At 48.1% G+C, this 20,047-nt stretch overlaps 2 protein-coding genes across 4 annotated transcripts in view; one reads left to right on the forward strand and one right to left on the reverse strand.

The window, feature by feature from the left end:
* Positions 1-4,011: 4,011 nt before the first annotated feature.
* FNDC11 (fibronectin type III domain containing 11) lies at positions 4,012-5,245 on the forward strand. The gene has a single exon (XM_066330440.1). It carries the CDS (start codon positions 4,070-4,072, stop codon positions 5,036-5,038), a length of 969 nt encoding a protein of 322 aa, XP_066186537.1. The 5' UTR covers positions 4,012-4,069; the 3' UTR covers positions 5,039-5,245.
* Positions 5,246-5,787: 542 nt separating this feature from the next.
* The window catches only part of HELZ2 (helicase with zinc finger 2), a 29,980-nt gene continuing 15,720 nt past the window's right edge, over positions 5,788-20,047 (reverse strand). Inside the window, exons 8-20 of one of the 3 annotated variants that reach the window (XM_066330779.1) lie at positions 19,720-19,795; positions 14,910-18,420; positions 13,993-14,078; positions 13,491-13,619; positions 13,087-13,254; positions 12,727-12,868; positions 12,134-12,250; positions 11,503-11,695; positions 10,904-11,038; positions 10,456-10,674; positions 10,041-10,197; positions 9,377-9,544; positions 5,788-8,914 (exon numbers count right to left, since the gene is read on the reverse strand). In XM_066330779.1, coding sequence (XP_066186876.1) covers positions 8,790-8,914; positions 9,377-9,544; positions 10,041-10,197; positions 10,456-10,674; positions 10,904-11,038; positions 11,503-11,695; positions 12,134-12,250; positions 12,727-12,868; positions 13,087-13,254; positions 13,491-13,619; positions 13,993-14,078; positions 14,910-18,420; positions 19,720-19,795 — 5,226 coding nt within the window. In that variant the 3' untranslated portion in view covers positions 5,788-8,789. Of the gene's footprint in view, positions 8,915-9,376; positions 9,545-10,040; positions 10,198-10,455; positions 10,675-10,903; positions 11,039-11,502; positions 11,696-12,131; positions 12,251-12,726; positions 12,869-13,086; positions 13,255-13,490; positions 13,620-13,992; positions 14,079-14,909; positions 18,421-19,719; positions 19,796-20,047 lie in introns of those variants that run through there. The other 2 variants (XR_010744863.1, XM_066330780.1) reach the window with 2 other exon arrangements.

Genomic DNA, 20,047 nt, shown 5'->3' on the forward strand with positions numbered 1-20,047 from the left:
TATGGCTGGATTGATCCCTGATGCAAAGTGATGGAAAATACTAAAATTTCAGCTACAGACTCTAAGCAGGTTTATTCTCCTATCCCTAAAACCACGTAAAGAGCCTGGCCAGCAATTCAGGATAGGGGCAGGCAAAGGGATTCCATTTTTCCACGCTGAAGTTGGGATTTGGGTTAGTATTTATGGCAATAGAAGTATATGCAAGTTCAGTGTAAGTCTCTGCACAGCTCCAGCCACAAACCCCATTTCAAACATGTACCGTGCTGTGCTCATAGAAAGTGCTCAGGTGGAATGAGATAAGCATTAATGTCCCTTGCAGACCAAGCCATTCTGTGATTCTCCGATTCCGTGATTCCTCCCTGGGCATCTGGCACAGGGCCCAGCTGGAACAGGAGGCAAGGTAAGCTGGACCTCCACAGGACTCTTCTCATTCCCTCAGACCACCAAGGCTGATTGGAAAGGACAGCCCCATTTCCCAGAACACACAGTCCAAGCAACAGGATCAAGACCTGTGACATGAGCATGAACATTCATTTCCCACAGAAACTTTGTGTAATTATCAAATACTAATCTCTGCTGGCCCTCCTCTGCAAACAAGGCTACCAACCTGCTTTCACTCCTATGTGTTATCTCCCTTGTCTGTTCGAGGATCACACCTGACAGTTGTATAATCTCTTGGCAGCTGTGAAATGAAACAGTAAGCTCTGGCTGCCTTGAGAAGATGCATTGATTTCTTAAAATGACACATCGCCTCCTCCCTTGATGTTCAAGCAGCAGCTCAGGGCTGGCGTTATGGATCCTGCCTGTCATTCAATTAAAAAAGCTTAGTGGAGATGCTCCAGCTGAGCGCACCAGACAGCATTAAGGCTAAGCCCTGACCCAAAGATTTAATAGCAGGGAGTATGAAGGCACCTTCAGCCTCAGAGGCTTTACCAGTTTGCTGATGAGTTCACCAGTTGTGGTATGGAGCTTGCCACCGTGAACCAGACAAGCCACTCTCTTCTCCACCGTAACACAGCTGACTGGGCAGCCAGGTCCCCTAGGAAAGCAGAGCAGGAAAATCCCTTCCTTCCCAGAAGGAAGTTCGCTGCACTTAATGGAGCATTTTATATCCTATTTGAACACACCTCTTTCATAAAGATTATGTGTTTGACAAAACTCTTGACACTGTGAAACAGTCTCAGTCTCGCTGTGGACAATGAAGCGCTGGTGTCTGGCCTCTGATGGACTTTGCAAGATTCTCTCCCAAAAAGCAAATAAGCCCTCATTTGCAGCAATGCCCTAAAGCCCAGAGAGCTTTATCTGAGATTTAGATCAGATATTAGGAAGGAAGCCTTCCCTGTGAGGGTGGTGAGGTCCTGGCACAGAGAAGCTGTGGCTGCCCCATCCCTGGAAGTGCTCAAGGCCAGGCTGAACAGGGTTTGGAGCAACCTGGGAGAGTGGAAGGTGCCTTTGCCCACGGCAGGGGGTGGAACAAAGTGACCTTCCAGCCCAAGCCATTCTGTGACCCTGTGATTTCACGGCTCCATCATGCCGCGTTCCACCTTCCCCGGTTCCACCATCCCATTGTGACTCAGCGGCAGGCACCGAGTGCCGCGGTGCTGCTGCCCCGTGTCACCACCGTATCACGGCTTTGCAGAGGCCGCAGACACGTCTCGTTGTCTCGTTGTCTCGTTGCACGGGCAGAGGCCTGCTCTCCCCACGACGCCCCGTGTCACCGAGCCTGAAGCCCCCGACGGTACGAGGCACCGGGGCGGGGGGAAAGCGGCTGGGAAGGAGACTACTGCGATGTGCTACCCACGGCTAGTAGGGCGTGGAAGGGGATGAGCTTTAAGGTGTTTCCAGCTCAGAGGATTCCGTGGATGGCGGAGGGGAGGATACGGACGATGCCGGGGCTTGTCGCGGCTCGGCCGCAGCTCCTCAGGCCCGGGGGTCGCCGTGGCAACGGCCGCGTCCTGCGGGGCCGGGCCGGGCCGGGGCCGGAGCGCCTGCACACAGCTCCCGGGGGCTGCATAGCACATGGACACGGCTCCCAGGGGCTGGATAGCACATGGACGCGGCTCCCGGGGCCTGACAAGGTGGGCAGAACCCCTCCGCGGTGCCCCTGTAACCTCTCCAAGCGCCGGCCTGGGTGAACGCAGAGCCCCGTCCTCGGGTGATGCGGCCCCAGCTCAGCTGCAATCAGAGCAGCAGTGAAGGGAATACAGCCAGCCCTCCCTGGCAGGAGGAAAGAAAAAAAACGGGGGGATGTAAAAACATGGGGAAAAGCAAGGGAAAATAAGCACAATGACAGCTCGGTCTGTGGGCAAACACATTGCTCGGCGGAGCCAAATCCCTCCAAGAGTGGGGAATGTCACCTGGCACATGTGCTGGTCCTGCTGCTTCATACACGATGCTGGAGCTGGCACTGCTTTGATTTAGGTTGGGGTTTTGGTGGAAAGAAAAAAAAATTGAAAGGAAATACAGCTTGTTTTTCTTTAGTTGGCAGCTTTCTTGGAAGATAAAGTTGCAAATGAGTGACTTACTCTAAACTGTGGTGCAGCTCAGGGCCAGAGAGCTGAAAGGTTTACAAACGCTTGGAATTCCTATGAGGAAGTGTTATTAGCTCTGTTATGAATTTAGGGATAATGAAGCCAAGAAAAATGGCTTTGTTAAGTAGATCGCTTACCATCTAGCTTCTACGGGGCATGTAAGAATTAAGATATCCCAATTACATCTTAGTTTCAGAATATTGTATTTATATTGTTTTCAAATCAAGTGTATACAGCTTGTGAAAACCACCTAAATATCCATCTGGGTTCTCATTTCAGTATCACTGACAACAGAGACACAGGCATTTATTCAGCTAATTGCTGTTTGTGGTACATAAGCTGTGTGAGCCACGGGCACTTCAGCTAAAGCACAACAGAGAAACACTTTCCACCTTGGCACAGATGGCACCATCAGCCAGGGTACATCTTTGCCAGTAAATGAAGTGTAAAATCATCCCAGAATGGTTTGAGTTGGAAAGGACCTTGAAGCTTATTTCATTCCAATGCCCTGCCTTGGGCAGGGACACCTTCCACTAGAGCAGGTTGCTGCAAGCCCCATCCAACCTGGCCTTGAACACCTCCGGGGATGGGGCAGCCACAGCTTCTCTGGGCAACCTGTGCCAGAGCTCCACCACTCTCACAAGTAAGAATTTCTTCCTATTACAGGCCCCTCAAAACAGCTAAGATTAAGCCAGCAGAAGTAGTGCTGCAAGAACCACTGCCTAAAAACACCCCACAGCAAACTCTTACCTGTTTATAGGTGCTTTACATATGTGTCATTCTCTTGCTGTACATTGCAGAAAGGCAAGTAGACCTCATGGTCTGAGACGATGCAAACTAAACCCAAAGATAGGGAAAGCAGCACATCACAGAAAACATTGTCTGTCATTGTGGTTATGACTGTCAATCCACTGGTGAAGGCAGAAGTGCAAGGAAAACGCTGCCATTCCTCTTAGAAGCTGTTGTAAAGTGGCACTCAGTGGATTTTGTTGTTCTGCCTGCTGCATTCCAGCTCATGTGGGGGCAGAGGGCTAATTTGAATCACCAATGTGATTATGTAGCTGTAGGAACTGGCTAAGAAGATGGGCCTCAAGCCTCAACAGCCTGGCAGATTACAAAGAGAGAAAAATAGGCATCTCCAGAGAGGCAGAAGAATGGAAAGAAATTGCTTACAGGAGTACAAAGGCAGCTAATTAGAATGATACAAGATAATAAGATAGGGAGAAATTTTGGCAGAGTGTATCAGAGAATAGTTCCTGTCAGTGAATCTATTAAGTAGAGGTAGAACCTCTCAAGGGCGGGTAGAGAGAGACCAGTTGGAACACATAAGTAGAGGATACAGAACATTAGAAACCATACAAGTATAAGTGAGAATTCCTCTGGAACTACATCTAATTTGACAGTTCTTTATGAGCTAAGCTTTAATTAAGAGAGAAGAGTCACAGCCATGATTGTACTCCCTCACAGCTCATTTTCCTTAGTTTTTTCCTTAGTGTTATTATTGTTGCTTTCCTACACAGCACCCAAGCTTTGGAAACATGGCTGAGATTTTACATGAGACTGAAACCACTTCGGACAGTACCGTACCTAGAGAAGACCAGGACAACAATGCCAGCATGGAGCAGTACCTGAGAAACAAAAACCTTGTTCTGGATTTCCTGCGCTCTGACCTGAACCCTCACCATCTCCAGTACCACTGGAACAAAGTTCATCTTCTGAAGAAGTGTTACTTTTACTTGAAGTTTGAGCCCAGACACGTGTGCGTGAGAGACCAGAACAATATGATGATTTTTGCTGACATCTTGCAAATAGCAAACCCCTGCCAACTACAGAAGATCAAGAAGGTGGGAAAAAAACAGACTGAAATCCAGCTGGCACTTTTAACTGAGCTGTTGGAACAGCTGGAACGAGGTCGGGAGGAGCTGAGCCGTTACGTACAGATCTGTGACGTGGAAACGTTCCTCTCCCAGTGGGACTTGAATATAAAGAGAGTGCTCAAGCTTTCCATGTTTTTCAATAAGCTCATTTCCTTGGAAGAGCCAAGGAAGCTTCATGTCAAGCACAGTTTGGTGTCACAGATATATCTTGGAGGTGCTCTACACCCTCCCATTAGTTTTTCCCTCTATACGAAGAAGCCGCCGATTTTTGATCGGATAGAGTCGTTTGCATACCAGACCTGGGCCCAGCTCAAGTGGTTCACTGAAAGTCAAGAGTCACACCTGGAACGATGGCAGCTGGAGATCAAGCTGGTGACAGATGACAGTCAGACAGAACCAGGATACGGTCGGACCCAGGAAGTCATCTCCAACCCGTGTGTAATCAACCACCTGCTACCTGGCAGGCTGTATGAGTTCAAAGTGAGGAGATCCGACACTCACACGCTCGTCTACTCGCAGTGGCACGACTGCATTATACTGAAGACAAAATCTCACCCTGCTGAAGACGCCAAGGAAGCCCCCAACCGCAGCCTGATGAGGCGGCTCGCAAGACCGACTCCCTCAGTTTAATGGTTTAATGAAAAAGATGAGTAAGAGTAATTAAAAATAAATTGTTTAAACAGTTTGCTTAAAATCAAACTCGTTCTGTTTTCAACGGCAATTGTACAGGTGCCTTCCCAAAATCTTTCCACATTAGCAGTGACCCATTCGAAATTTCTCACGAAAAAATAACATCTTTAGGCAGCATTTGGGAGTCAACACTTTTGTCCCACTGCCAGAGGCAACAGGTGGGAGGAGGCAGAACCAGGAAATCTTGCAGGACACCTCCAAAGCAGAGCACAGGAGACGGAAGCATCTCCACCATCCAGTGCTTTCCATCCACTGAAGGATACTCAGTGTCAGCTTCTTCCAATGATGTTTTGGGGTTTTACTGTCCTTCCTCCAAAATACCTGAACTGAACTCCTAAGCTCATCAAACCACCCACCCAGACGTAGGTCCATCACTGGTTTCTCTCACCCTCTACACCTCGTGCCATATAGGTACTTGAGCATGACTTCACCCCTCTATAGTGCATGAAAAGATCACTTAATTAAAAACAAAACAAAACAAAACAAAACAAAAACCAACCAAACAAACAAACAAAACAAAACAAACAAACAAAAAACTCCCAATGAACAGGGAAGGAATATCAATATGTAAAAAATTATTTTCTGCCAAAAACCTACAGTTATTGCTAATTTTCTTTTTTACCATTTGGTTCAGTCCAAACAGAGCTGTTCCCACACAGATTCTAGTCAAACCATCACATAAACAGACCTTTTAGTAATAAAATTTATTATTTAAATAAATTCAAATCATTTTTACAATTATGGCTTAAATATCAAAAAAGGAATGTTGAGATTCATTCTTATGAACAGTCAAAGCAGATAAAAATATTTGTATCCAAAAGGTCATTTGAGGTTTGCTGCGAGTCACAGACATACAAAAGATAAAAACCTGCCCCATTTCAAGTTCCTTAATTCAGACTTCATGACACTTGACATTTCATTTCTATTTTTAAAAACTCCAACAATTTATTGCAGTAAATTGATTGTCCTACACAGATCTGTCCAAATCCTCAAAAACAGTCCAGCCAGCCTGGTGCTGGGCTCACTACTGGCTGCCTGCACAGGTTTCCCTTGTTCAATTTGTGCTCAAGCTCTAGCTAGGGCTGAGGAAATTAAGTTAATGCTGTTGGATGAACTGACATTTGTGTCCTGCAGCCATGTGCTTTTGTCATTGACTGTGGAGAGCCTGTGACCAGACAGATGCCCTGGACACCACGCTGCCGGGGTGGTTCCTACTGGGATTACCAAAAGTTTGGTATTTTAAGAATATTCCTCGAACATAAGATTCTTCCAAAAGTAAATTCAAAACTCTGTATGCAAATGAAACCAGGCTAATTTGAACTTTGTTTCATCTATTGATTTCTATGATTCTTTCCATGAGCATAAGGACAATAACATGATACTCAGCTGTCACTACAATCTATAAAAAGTTTAATTGCACTTTCTGCTATCCCTGACTATTGCATGACCAGCTTTCCAGGAACCTGATGACAGCACCAGCAGCCCAAGGGCCCGGCCAGGCTGTAACTGCTGCTTGAGTGCATTTCCTAATCACCAGGAATAAAATACATCCTCAGAAGAAAAAAAAAAAAAAAACAACACGTATACTGTCTTGCAACACCGAAGTGACCAAGCAATACATTTCATTCTACCTCCATGGGGTAGAAATAAACAAATTTTTCCCACTAAGGACAAAAGGAGTTGCTTTATGAGGACTCTCTCCTGGCCAAACCCCCTCCAAGAGCTACATCTGGGGTGAATCTCCTTATTTGTGTTATATGTATGAAAAAACCCAAGGGAGAAACTCTTCATTTACAGGAGGTCATGAAAATGAGACCTACTGGTTCTAAAGGAACCAAGGTGGCTTTGCTAAATGAAGCTGGCACCATGCTAAAATAGTTATTCCAACAATTCCAGCATTTTTACAATTCTCCATAGCATCTTGGAGCTAGATGATTGCATTTCAGTAGTCCACAGCATGATCCCCAGACAATCTTATTCTGGAATTGCAATAATAGTTGCTAATCAGGCTGGTGCAGAATTTTCTAAGATCACAGGCAGGATGATTTCAAAGAGGAACAATGAATTTTACACCTTACCAGCTTTTAACAAGCATCTCTAGAACCAGCAGGGGATACTTCCTATGGGTTTTTATCCTTCATGGAATTGCCAGCCATATGCACGCTATTATGCTTCAGTAGGACAAGAGCAAGCCTACGTGGTCTTTGGCATACAGCTCAAACTCCCCAAAGGCAGACTGCAGGAAGGTAGTCTAAGCTAGGAAGAGAACAATGAAACTTCTCCATAGGTTCTGGAGTCAAGTCTAACACAGTTATGAGAAGAAACACAGCGTTAAATAGAGACTTTTCCAAACGCAATGCTTTCCTATTGCCATTCCTCCACATGGGAAAGAGCCACGCTGGATTTCAGTTGCAAACAGGACAAAATTCCTCCTGCCATAGTGTTGTGACATCACAGGGATCCATGCCACAAGGAAAACTTGTGTGATTGCTTCCCAGCTCCATATCCCACCTGAACACCTAAGGACAGCCAAGCATGTGGTTTGGGGAGAGCTGAGGCAGGCACTTAATACATTCAGAATTGAAATGAGATAAAAGACATCCTCCCTCAAAACTGTCATACTTCCAAAAGCAGCTCCATGATTCTCAAAGGGCGCCATTCACCACAATATATGTCTACCAGCCACACGTCACTGGATTAAAGCAGTCTCTCTGGTGAACCACAGCTTCCAGCTCACACAAGTTTGGCTACAGAAAATATAAAAATATATTATACACATACACTCCTTCACTGCTCTTAAAAACTCAGACCATAAGGCTGTGAAAAAAATTCACAGAGTTAAAAGTTAATAAATTAAAAGCAGCTTTTAAAAAGATGGGGTAGGAAAGGGAGCAGGGGATCAACAGGAGACTTCAAATAAAATTCTGAACGGTTTAAAATGGGCTGACAAATCCCAATGTTTCCTTGTAGGAGAGGTCCCCGCTTTTCATTGCCTTTATGCAGGTGAGGACAGCCTCCTTTATACAAAGAACACATAAATCTATTTACAAAATCACCTTGGCCTTGCCGCTGTGATACTTACACGCTCAGAGAACAACATTTTGGCTAGACAAAGAGTGGTGCATGCATCTCTCGTTGCTTTCCTCCTTCACTTAAAAAAAAAAAAAAAGTAAAAAATGAGAAGTCTTAAAAATCTCCTGTCCTTGGATTTACAATGAGAGGCAGTACTCAGAAGCTTTGGTCCTCCATGGCAAACAGCAGCTTGCTGAACTGCTCTACTGCATGCAGTTGTTCCATCCTGATGAATGGACTGAGCATTTGATCCCCAAAGTGCAACCCCGACAGCTGGAGTAAATATTTGGTCCCCGCAAACTGCAGCTGCAGTGGCAGGTAGGATGAGGGTTCTGCTGAGCAATTTACAGTTACAAAAATAGTATCATCATCAGTAAAGTCACATGCCCATCATCCATCTCCAATGCCTTTTTGGTTTGCTAGAAGTGAAAGTTCCTGCCCAAGATTGCACTGATTAAAAACGCCTCAAGGTGCTGAAGCAGATGCTGACACTGAGTTGTCATGGTGCAGGAAGCTCCCAGATCTCTGCTGCATTTGGCTCCGTAGGTCATTGAATAATGGAAGGATTTGGTCCTTCCCAAGGCACACATAATGCAGTTCAGGCAGAGAGGGCCCATCCTCACCGACGGATGGCTGAGGTCCTCCTGACATGAATTTCCTGGGCTGCAGTGCAGCTGTTGTGGTGGTAGTAATGCTGGATCAGTCTCCTCCACAAAGGGTTGCACTCCAGGAGGTACCGGTTCCCTGTGGGCACCGTGATGGGGACAGCAGGTTAGTGGCTAGAAGAGGCTTGCTGATACCATTTTTGTCTATAACCTCTAGCTAAGGGGGCCTGGGTCACTTGTAGGGGCATATCTGTGAAATTCCAGCTCCATTTTCCATTCTGTCGTATCTGTGAGCAGCTTCCCTACATATCACAGCCTACATCTGCATGATTAGGAGCAAAACGAACAGCCAGATTTTTGTTAGGACAGAGCTCTAGCATGAAAGCAGGAGGTTCAAAACAAAAGGTGAGGAAACTAAATATACTTGCTGTATTCAAGCTGAGAATGAGCCCTGCTTTGCCCAGAATACCCAGTTTCAAAACCCCAGACTGAAGGGCAGAAGAATAAAACAAGACCACTTGTTGTACTAATTTGCATCACCACCCCTTTATCTGAGGATCCTACTCCCCTAAAGGCTTGTGCATGGTTCAAGGATACCCACCTATGATGCAGAGTCCTTCCTGAGCTCTTGTGATGCCAACATTGACCTGGTTTGGGTCGGTAATAAACCCCAGATATTTCTTCTGCCAGCTCTTTGTGGGCTTCCTGTCAATCTCAGACCGCGGGCAGGAGCGTACAGTTGACAGGATCACATATCTCCATTCACTTCCTAGAAAGTGGAAGCAAACCAAATTTTGTTAGAAGGAAGCATCTGGCCATTTCTCTACCCCACAGGACACTCGTTTCTCTACTGCCACCCTCTGGGTTTCTCCAGCTTTGGACTCCTGGTCATTGCTTTCCAAAGAGAAAAAACGTCTTCTGGCAGTTCCCTAATATCCTTCTCAGATACAGAAGCACAGAATCACAGAATGGTTTTGTTTGGAAGGGACATTCTGTGTTCCTAACTTCTCTGACATGGGCAGGGAACCTTTCACTAGAAATCTGCCACTAGAGATCCTCCACTTTCCTGCCTTCAGCAGCCTCACCCTTCTCAAGCACTCCAGAGGCTTCCAAAGGATTTATTATAATCACAAATCACCCAGAAATATGGTCCTCCCTGGCTCAAACGACTCTGGGGTAGGGCTTGCTCGAAGACTGTATCTGTGAGCTGCTCCCCAGGAAGGCAGAAAGGGACAGACCCAGCCCACTCCCTCCTGTCCCCTCACCTTGACTTTTCATGATGGTGCAGACCGTCACCCCGCGGATGCCCTCCCTCTGTAGGCTCTTGTTGATCTCGGACACCTGGGCGCTGTAGGGGCTCAGGATGGCGATGCTGTCCGACCGGATGGTGCCATCTAGTGTCAGCTGCTTGGCTATCCTCACCTGGGGACACCAGCGTCCTGCTCACCTGGGTGCGGGGCTGGAGGGAAGAGCCCCCCAGCACCCCTCCCCAGGCCAGTGATGGTGCCTGCCTTGGGATCACCCCTACACCTGCCTCTGCCCAGGGGCATCCTGGTGTGCTCCAGACCCTGGAGGCACCAGGCAGACACTGCTGATCTTTATATTTTTATCATCTCTCCACAATTCCAGCACAATGCCCTCCCTTCTGCATCCCCAGCAATTCCCCAGGGCCCTGCTTACCACTTGCGCCACTTCCTCCAGGTTAGCTTTGGAGTTCTCATTTCCTTCCTCAGTAGACACCATGAGGGAGTGCTCCTTCCCTTCCACATGGCCAAAGATGATGGGGCAGCAGTTGTTTTCTCTGTGGTAGAGAGCACTGGGTTTTCGAGTAAGCTGAGAACATGTTCTCAGCCGCCTTCCATAGAACTCCTGGGATGGGAACTCGCAGATGCTCTTGTGCTGGCAGAGAAAAGGGGGGAAACTGAGGTGAACAAAACCCAAGGAACTTCTCAGCCTGCAGCATCTTTCCAGGCAGGCTTCACCCACAATGCCATTCTGCTGGAGCTGGCACTGGCATATTCCTAGATACCATCCTGTGTCTAGGAAGGGGAAGCACTAACAGAGACTATCTTAAGGCAAGCCTCGATTTTCTGTGGTGGAGAAAAGACAGTCCACTGGAGGGCCTCACCATGCGGTACTGCGTGTCCAGCATCAATGCCTGTCCCTGGTATCGCTCAAAGAGAGACATCTCCATGCCAAGACTCTTGCAGGTATCATTGTTAACCACCGGCCGCAGCTGTTTGTGATCCCCCAGCAAAACAACCTGGAAAGAAGAGCAGACACCTCAGCTGAAGGGTGGTGGCACTGCAAAGGCCATCAGCTATTTGACAGACTGTATGTATGCAGACATTTGGTGCTATTTATTTATGTTACGTTTACAGCAACCTCAGCCAAAGATCACATTGGACATGACATAAAGATCCTGTCCTAGATAATGTTTCCATCTGATGGGAGGAAGACAAAGAACCATAGAATTTTAGAATCACAGAATGGTTTGGGTTGGCAGGAACCTTAAAGCTCATCCTGTTCCAACCCCTTTCCATGGGCAGGGACACCTTCCACAATCCCAGGTTGCCACAAGTCCATCCAACCTGGCAATACCCACCCCATAAAGAAGCACAAACCTTAAAATCCTAACAGGTCTTGTAAGACCGCATGGTAAAGGATGGAAAAGGTTTGAGAGCCCTGAGCAGCTGCCCCAGAGACACACCTTGGGCAGGGACATACCTTCTCAGCACCGCGGTGGCATACCAAGGGGATGAGGGTCTCCGGCTCTGTGGACATGGCACACTCGTCGATGATTATCTGCTTGACATTGAGTTGCTCCAGGGCGCTGGCAGATGAGACAGAGCAGGTGCACAGGATGACATCGTGACAAGCCAGCTGATACGAACGACCTTGTGACAACCAATTTTTGTACCTAGTGTGGATGCAGAAAACATCAGGTTATGCATCAGGTTGTTTCAGGTTGTGAAACACCTCCAGATTCCTCAGGCAGGAACCAGGCATAGGCTGTGCTTTCCCAAATGATTATGGCTTCACCTTCCTCCCCAGGATGAGATGGTGTTCCCAGGAAAGGGCTTTGGATAGATACTGTAGGAAATGTATTTTGTCCTGAACTCAACAGGGCAGGGAGTCCAGGTGAAGGATTCAAGGGTCACACAGGTAGAACTGGAATTTTGGTCCAGATGGACAACAGCACCAGTGCAGAAGTGATTCTGAGGCTCTGTGCTGTACCTGTAACCTTGAGCTCATCACTTCTTATCACTATTTTGAATACACAGTTTATTAATCTGTGCTTCAGAGGTGGCACACAGCCAAAGTCAGCCATCTCCCACCAGAGTCTCTTCCTACTCACTCCTTTGTTTCTTCTTCTGTGATCTCCTCTCCGTTCCTCACCCGAGTGTCAAATTGACAGATGCTCTGCCAGAAGGGGCTGGGCGCCCGTCGGATGCGATGATGCAGGATTATTTCGCTGAATAAAGAGTCAATATGTAAATATTTTCCTCAACACTGAGACCTGAGTGATTTCTTCTACAGTGAAGCAAACCACATCACCTGCCTATGTGGAGAAACCCCATTAGCTAAAAAACTCACAGCCAAACTTTCCCATCTTTGTAGACCAAATAATTCAACCTCGAGGACATAAAATACAACTGCATTCCTTTAGCAGCTGCAGACAGGGATGAAGTCAGAGACGTTCAGGACTGTTCCAAAAGGAGATGAAAACATCTAGAGACTTTTCAACAACCTGGATTTCCTGACTAGGTGCTACATTAGAGTGTATATATTCACTTGAAAAAATTAATTACAGATTAATTAGGAAGCAGGTTAATAGTGCTGCTCTGCAGTGGTGGAATGAAACTATCTGCTCTGGTTTGTTCAGCATTACTGATGCAGAAACCACCTCTCCCCAGCATCCTAGGAGCCTGCAGGGCCATGCCATCCTACCTGAGCTCACGTTTCGGTTTTGCATCCCGTAGGGATTTACGGGAGATGTTCCTGTTGCTCCCCGGGTATGGGAATTCCATCGTCTCAATGGCCTCCCCATAAACCCTCAGTGGCTTCAGGTTCTTCATCTTCAGCAGCATCTCTGGAGAAAGAGGGCAGGTCTGCTCAGACAGCACCAGGCACTGGTGATGCTCAGGACTGTCTCTCCCTGCCCCTCACTCATCATCCCACCTCCACTGGTCCTCACGCTGCAGTGCAGGACCTTCTGTAAGGACCAGCCCCACTTTCTGCCCCTCCACACCACGTCTTCTCCCTCCCACCAGTACAAGCCACTTCAGGGGCTTAAAGGATGATAGTTACCAGCTACAACATCAACAGACTTGTTGGATGGGCCACAGTACAAGATGCACTTTCTCTTCTTGTCCTTTTCTTCTTCCAAGTATGATGTTTTGTCCCTCTCAACACTCTCCTCATTCAGTTTATGGAACCAGTAGACAATGTGAGTTCCAACAACGGTCTTCCCTGTGCCTAGAAAAAAAAGGAGCATACTGAGAACATTTTAACCACAACACTCATGCTCTATATCATGAAATAAATATTTCATGCTCAGCCATGAAATAAAATCAAGAACAGAGGGGACTGCCTTGCACGGCTATAGGTGATGCCAGCCCATGCTCCCTTTTCCTGGCTCACCAAGGGTCCTATGGAAAGCAGCAGATCAGCTCTCACCTGCCATTCAGGTGCATTTTGCTGTCTCCCCTTACCTGGTGGGCCTTGAATGAGCATGAAGGATTTTCTCAGAGCATCCAGAACAGCCTGGTTCTGACTCTTGTTAAGTTTCGGGTTGCCAGGGATATCAAAGGATTTTTGCTGCAGGAGTCTGGATGTTGTCACTGTTACAGCAAAGAGCCAAGAAAACAAATTTAAAGAAGGTTACTAAGGACAGCACAGAAGTGATTCAGCAAGAGGGTACAGCAGGTACCTAGTGATGGTGGTCCATTACAAGACCACTCAGAAACAATCCTTGTCCCATCAATCCCTGTGCCCATCAACCATCTCTGTGAGTCCTGGGAATGACAATCTCAGCTAGGCCAGCCACCAGCAGGGCACCCCAAATTCACAGCACCTCCTCTCATCCCCTGATCAGGGGAACCTCCTGGTGTAGGAGCATCACCCCTATGGCAAGGGCCCACAGAAACTGCCAGGGCACATGCCTGGCCAGAAGCAAGTAGCCACAAGGAAAGAAAGGTTAATATTTGCACTTACATTTTTGAGGAGGTTCATGGCCAAGGGCAATGCTTTTAGCAAGTACAGAGGCATACTTGAGCTTCCAAATTGCTTTTTCTTTCCGTCTGACAGACAAGGAAATATAAGAATGAATGGAATGTAGCATAAAATAGCAAAAGTTGTAATACAGCTTTGCACAACTGTCTTACTTATTCTTTCTCCTTGCTTTGCTGTTGCATTAACTTCTTCCACAAAGAACTTAAACCACAAATAAATTAAACTTATTCTGCTCCTCTACACCTGGGACCATTTCTCAACTGATTGAAGAGCTGAGCCTGCAAAGATGTTGATAGCAAGGAACACAACTCCTGTCCCAACTCTGTTTTGTTATGGCCCATGCCCTTTCACTGGATTAGCTCCCAATGTTTCCTAAAATTCATGATGCAAAAGGAAGCACATTCTGCCCTGAGAATACTACAGCATTGGGGGTGCACAGCAGCCTGTGCTGTGTACGAGGAAGTGCATACTAGACATCAGCTCTGATTTGAAAAGAGCAGAATTTGCTTTGCAGCAACAACAAAGTGGAATGATTTGGAAATCAGGGAGTTCTTCTGCTAAGCAAACCCCACTCCAGGGCTTCACTTGGCGTTTTATAACACATATTGCAGCAACCCAGTAACATAAGAAGCAGGTGCTCAGGGAAATTTCAGCACCTTCTCCTATCTCCCAATTCTCAGAGATGACCAGAAGAGCAGGAGACCCTCTGGAGAACAGACCTGAGGAGTGCTGCCACACGCCACAAAGAGCCACAGCCCAAGAGTATGGCCAGTTGGAGTAAGGATAAGGGCAGGTTTTTCAGGGGATCAGCCACAGCAGTGAGGAAAGCCCATGGGGGTGCAGCAAAGGGGTCCCGTGGGAAGCCAGGGTAACCAGAGCACATTGCTGAGCCCACTTACATGTCTGGCAGCATCTTTGGAATGAGTTCCACTGTGAACCTGGCAGAATTCTGTGAGATCTCCACAGGGATGGTCTCCATAGACATATAGTGGATGTAAAAGTTCATAGTCTGCTGACCAGACCTGTCTGACTTCTCATCATCGTTGAACTCCTCCGTGACCCCATGAGCCACCCAGGTGTAGGTATCAGGATCCACCACAAGTTTGTTTTCTGATTTCCCATTGTCAAGCAAAGACAGGTTCTGGAGGCCATGGCTAAGGTGTTCCTCATCGCTCTGGGGGCTCTTTGGAAGTTTCAGCCCACCTAAACGAATGCACAAGTAACAGTGGAAGAAGTCCACTTCAATGGAGCAGTCCTCCAACCACTTCTTGTTCAGCACAAAGCTCCCTTGCAGCTGTCCTTTGCTTGTCCTTTGCTTTGCCCACTTTATTTTAATATCATGGAGAACAATCGAGTCGTTCTCGGCCACAGCACATGACGCAGACTCCATGGCACTCATGGGCATCCACACCTTGTTGTACTCCGTTGTGCTCTTGTACTTGTCCTTGGACTGCAGCGTGGCGTAGGCTGAGAAGCAGTCAATTGGCTTCTCCATGTGCTGCAGGCAGACATCAAACCCTGGTGTCACACACCACAGCTGCACAAAGGGCACCAGGAAGCCGCGGCTGACGTCGGTGGTGAGCTGGAACCACAGCGCGTCACCGGCGCTCAGCTCCAGGGACAGCTCCATGTAGTGGGAGCAGGAGCTCTTCCGCACCCAGCCTATGTGCCGGTGGTACAGCTCCTTGCTCTGCCGCAGGAGGGACGCAGCCCTGTCAAACTCCTCGTTCCTGATGGCCGTGAGCACGTCTTGCCATGTCTGGGTATGGAGGAGGGTGACGCTCTTGTCGCGGAGGGGTCCTTCCCGCAGGCTCTGCTCCTTTGTCTCTGCAGAGTACATCCTCCTCTTCCAAGTCATCCTGATGCTGTTCCGCTGCTGGATGAACACAGGCTGCTCTATCAGCTGAAGGGACCTGTAGTTAATTCTCTGCGGATCTGGAAGACTCTCCTGGTTCAGGGGAAAAAGGGCTTTAAAAAACCTGCTCATCTCTTCGACATCCACCACAAAGGCAATCTTCTGCAGGACTTGGTCCTTCAGCTGGCTGGCCATCTGCAGGGAGTGGGCTCTCTTCTCGTACGCCATCGCCTGGCTATTCTTCCTGTTGAAGTCGTGACAGAGAAACTCAATGTCATCTGCAGTATAGATGACAGCCTTCTTGCGGAGCACAGAATGAAGGTGCCGCTGGACCACAACATCCACGTACCGGCGGATGGGAGAGGAGGCCCAGGTGTAGGAGTCAACATGAAGGGAGTAATGGCCTGCCTTCGACTGGACAGTGGAGTTGGAGCGACAGAAGTAGGAGCGGCTGAGCAATCTCCTGAACTCCAGGATCACTGGGGCCAGCTTTGGGTGGATGTCATCAGTGACAACAAGGTCAAGCATCTTCTGGAAGTCATGGGCTTGAGCAGCTGACTGCAGGTGCTCCCAGATGGGGCCCAGAAGACTGAACTCCACATTTTTAGGGGAGTCTTGTCCAGGAGGCATTTCTCCCAGGTGATGCAAGAGATGAATGGACAAAGGAATGATGTGGCTGTACTTGTTTTTCATATGTGACAGCTGTACAAGACTTGGTTCACACTGACACCGGAGAGGAGTGACACTTCTGGTCACCTCATGGTTGGTGAGGAACTCAGCTACAAAACTATTGAACATGATCATTAACTCCTCTATCATCTGATGGGACCCCCTGTTACCTGGGGAACTTTCCTCATCCAGCCGGTCATAGAAACAGTCCTCCTGCAGCCGAAACTTCCGATGGATCCTGGAGAAGTGATAAGCCACAGCTATACAGTCCTCCAGAGTGTCAAAACGAAGGGCCCTTGCTGCTCCCTTGTAGCAGTTCTTAATGCAGAGCTCTGCCTCTTCGTAGGACAGCTGCCTGTCCGAGCGGATCACAGAGAGGGTGAAGATTCCCTTTAACATCTGATCAGTCTCCTTCTCTACAGTGACAAACAAAGAGATCACCCTTCTATCTTTCTGAGGCAGGAGGCTGCAGACATCTTGGCTGATTTTGGGTGGGAACATGCACACGGGCTCCTGCTTGAGAGCATAGTAGGTGACACCCCGCTTCTTTGCTTCCTGGTCCAAGGCACTGCCTTTGGGAATTATGGCAGCCACATCTGCAATGTGGATCCCAATCTCATAGTGACGCCCAAGATCCCTAACGCTGATAGCATCGTCCAAATCCTTGGCACCTTGGGGGTCAATAGTGAAGGTCATGTAATTCCGACAGTCCTTCAGAGTTTCCTTGGTGAGGTTTATGTTGCTGTTGGAGGTGAATTTGGCTGACTCTCTGGTAACAGCAGCTGGGTATTTGTTCTCCAAACCATACTCCAAGGCGAGGATCTTTAAGCCTTCTTCCAAAGTCAATGCTGCCTGCAGGATCTCCGTTACTACCCCCAAAGGGTAGTAAAACCCTTCTCTCCAGGAGATGACCTGGACACAGAAGAACTGGCACCTCCTTGTCTCCTGGCTGATCTTCTCACTTCTGACCACTCTGTACTTCCCATTGACAAGGCTGCGGATGGGAATGACATTGGGTTTCTCCTTCAGCCCTGGGACAAATATTTTGGTGACAGTGGGATCGATGGGTATCATCACACGGGGATCAAACTCATCCATCATGCAGATGAAGGTGCGTTCTCTCTCGGCACGCTTCAGGATGCCCACCACCCTCCCCTGTGGGCGGTGGCTGCTGCTGTCGCCTGTGCTGTTCTGCAGGATTTCCACCAGCACCTCGTCCCCAGTGAAGGCTGTCCCACAGTTAACTCTGCCTTTGATCTGGATGTTCATAGCAGGGGAGTCATTGAGGGTGAAGGCAGAAGCCCTGTCGAACCCCTCTTTGATCAGCTCACACCTCTTGTACATTTGGGGGTGCATATGCAGGTACTGCTGCATCATCTGAGAAGAGAAGCTGACATACTCCCACTTGTCTTTCCTCTGGTTTGAAGCCTCAGACTTCACATTCAGCAGCCCTTCATCAGACACTGTCACCAGCATGTTCTTGCTCTCATCCAAGAGCTCCTGGAGGATGGGATCATCGGCATTCATGCTCTCGTCCTCAGAGCTCAAGGAGTCTGTGTCACTGTCCTCCTCATCCCCCTCCAGGCTCCTGCTCCAGCTTTCCTTGTCACACGCAGCCTGTTTGATCTGAGCCATTGTCAGGTTCTCTGGGAAGATGCTCCCCTTATCGATGCACTGCTGGATGAACCGTTTCCACACTTTGCTGCACTGGCCATGGGAGCACAAGGCCACAGCATCCCCCACCACAACCACCAGCGACTGAGCTCGGGTCATGATGGTGTTGAGCACTCTGGCCTCATTGAAGAACTCAAGGTGGTGGGAGGCTGAGACATGCAGGCTCTTGCTGGTGTGGACCGTGCTGATGATTATGACTCGAAACTCGCACCCTGCACCAGAGGAGACAAGGGAAAAGTCACTCAGGAGAACCCAACAGGGAAGACTCTGCCTGGCTGCCACCTGCCTATACCGTGTCACACGGCCACTGATGTAACCTCACTTGACTGAAACGTGGGGGTCATGTGATGGGGGCAAAGCAGCTCTTGGGGATTGTGAGATCCTCTGTGCATAAACCAGGATGAACATCACAAGGCACCACCACCCACACTTCAGGGAGGGAAGGACAGCTTGGAGATGGGATGAAGGCAGAGCACTGGAGCAGTGCAGCCATGAGCACCCACAGAGCAGCTCAGTGTGCCCAGTTGCCACCAGCAGCCCCTCCTTGCAAACACAGGAAGAGTTTACTGAGAATCTCAAGTTCCCTGGAGAAACTGAGGGTCTTACAGGAACAAGAGCAGTGATCATTTGCAAGGATCCCTCTCCTCTCAGGAGGAGCTCTGCTGATCACACAACAACCAAAAAGAGGCATCTTAGTGATGTCAGAGCTGGGAAGAGGCTGCAAAGAACGAGTGTGGAGATCACAAACACCCCCTGGGATCAGTTATTCTCACCATGAGGAGTCCCAGTTGCACAATAAAAAAAAAGATAATAAAAACAGGGATGAGTCATAAATTAAGTCCTTGAGGACAAAACCAGCCTTATCTCTCTGTTGTCATCAAGAGCAGGAGACTCCTCCTCTAGTGAGCTGTTCTGTGATTGGTACCCATCCTTGTTTCAATTCCCTTTTGCCACTTGCCTCTCTCCCTGGTACTTAGGGCTTCACATGATTCACACATACACAAGTCTCTGAGATGGCACTTACAGGGTTTTTACCCTCCCACAAAGCAACGTCCATATATTTGAAATGAGTTGACAGTTGGGTGCAGATTTAATTCAGTGTGAAACCTTATTAACTCAGAAAAAGACAAAATCAAAGATCTACCAACCAGAAGGGGATGGAAATCAGCCAAAGGAGTTCCAGACACTCCCTCCTAATCGGTGTTACGTGGACTGGGGTGGTGGCAGAGACACCAAGAGGGCAGAGGAGCTTTGCCTGGCAGCACCTCCCTGAGAGGTATTTTTCCACATCAACAGCCAATATTTTGCATTTTAACAAGGACGAAAATGTAAAGATGTTGGAAACTCCTCTGCTAATGCCCCAGTGTCTCTACCCCCTGCCTGTTAACAGTGGCTGTAGTTGTTATGGACCCTCCTGTCCACCAATATGACTGTAAAAGCTGTGTATGACTCACACACAGAAGACCCCAAAATGCAGCCAGGCATGAGGGACTGTTGCACAAGACACAAACCTGGCAAATTTTCATAGTTTTCCACCACCACATCTTGTAGCTGCTTTTTCCTCAGCTCTTGTCTTGTTGCAGAAACCTGGTAAGAAAGAGGCACAACTGAACTCAGCTCAGAAATGCCACCCATCAAACACCAGGTCCCTCATCCTGCTCAGTTTTAGGTTCCCCAAATTACTTGAAAGCAGACACACATTTGGGCTGACTTCAAACAGAGCTCCCACTGCCCTGTCATTAACCTGCCTAGAAGATGCTGATAGAAGTGTTTAACTGAGCCATCCCACCATCTCTGCTCCAACCACCCAGGACACACTACCTAAATAGAGAGTGCCTC

The sequence above is a fragment of the Sylvia atricapilla genome, chromosome 16, assembly GCF_009819655.1.
Source record: "Sylvia atricapilla isolate bSylAtr1 chromosome 16, bSylAtr1.pri, whole genome shotgun sequence".
NCBI lineage: Eukaryota > Metazoa > Chordata > Aves > Passeriformes > Sylviidae > Sylvia > Sylvia atricapilla.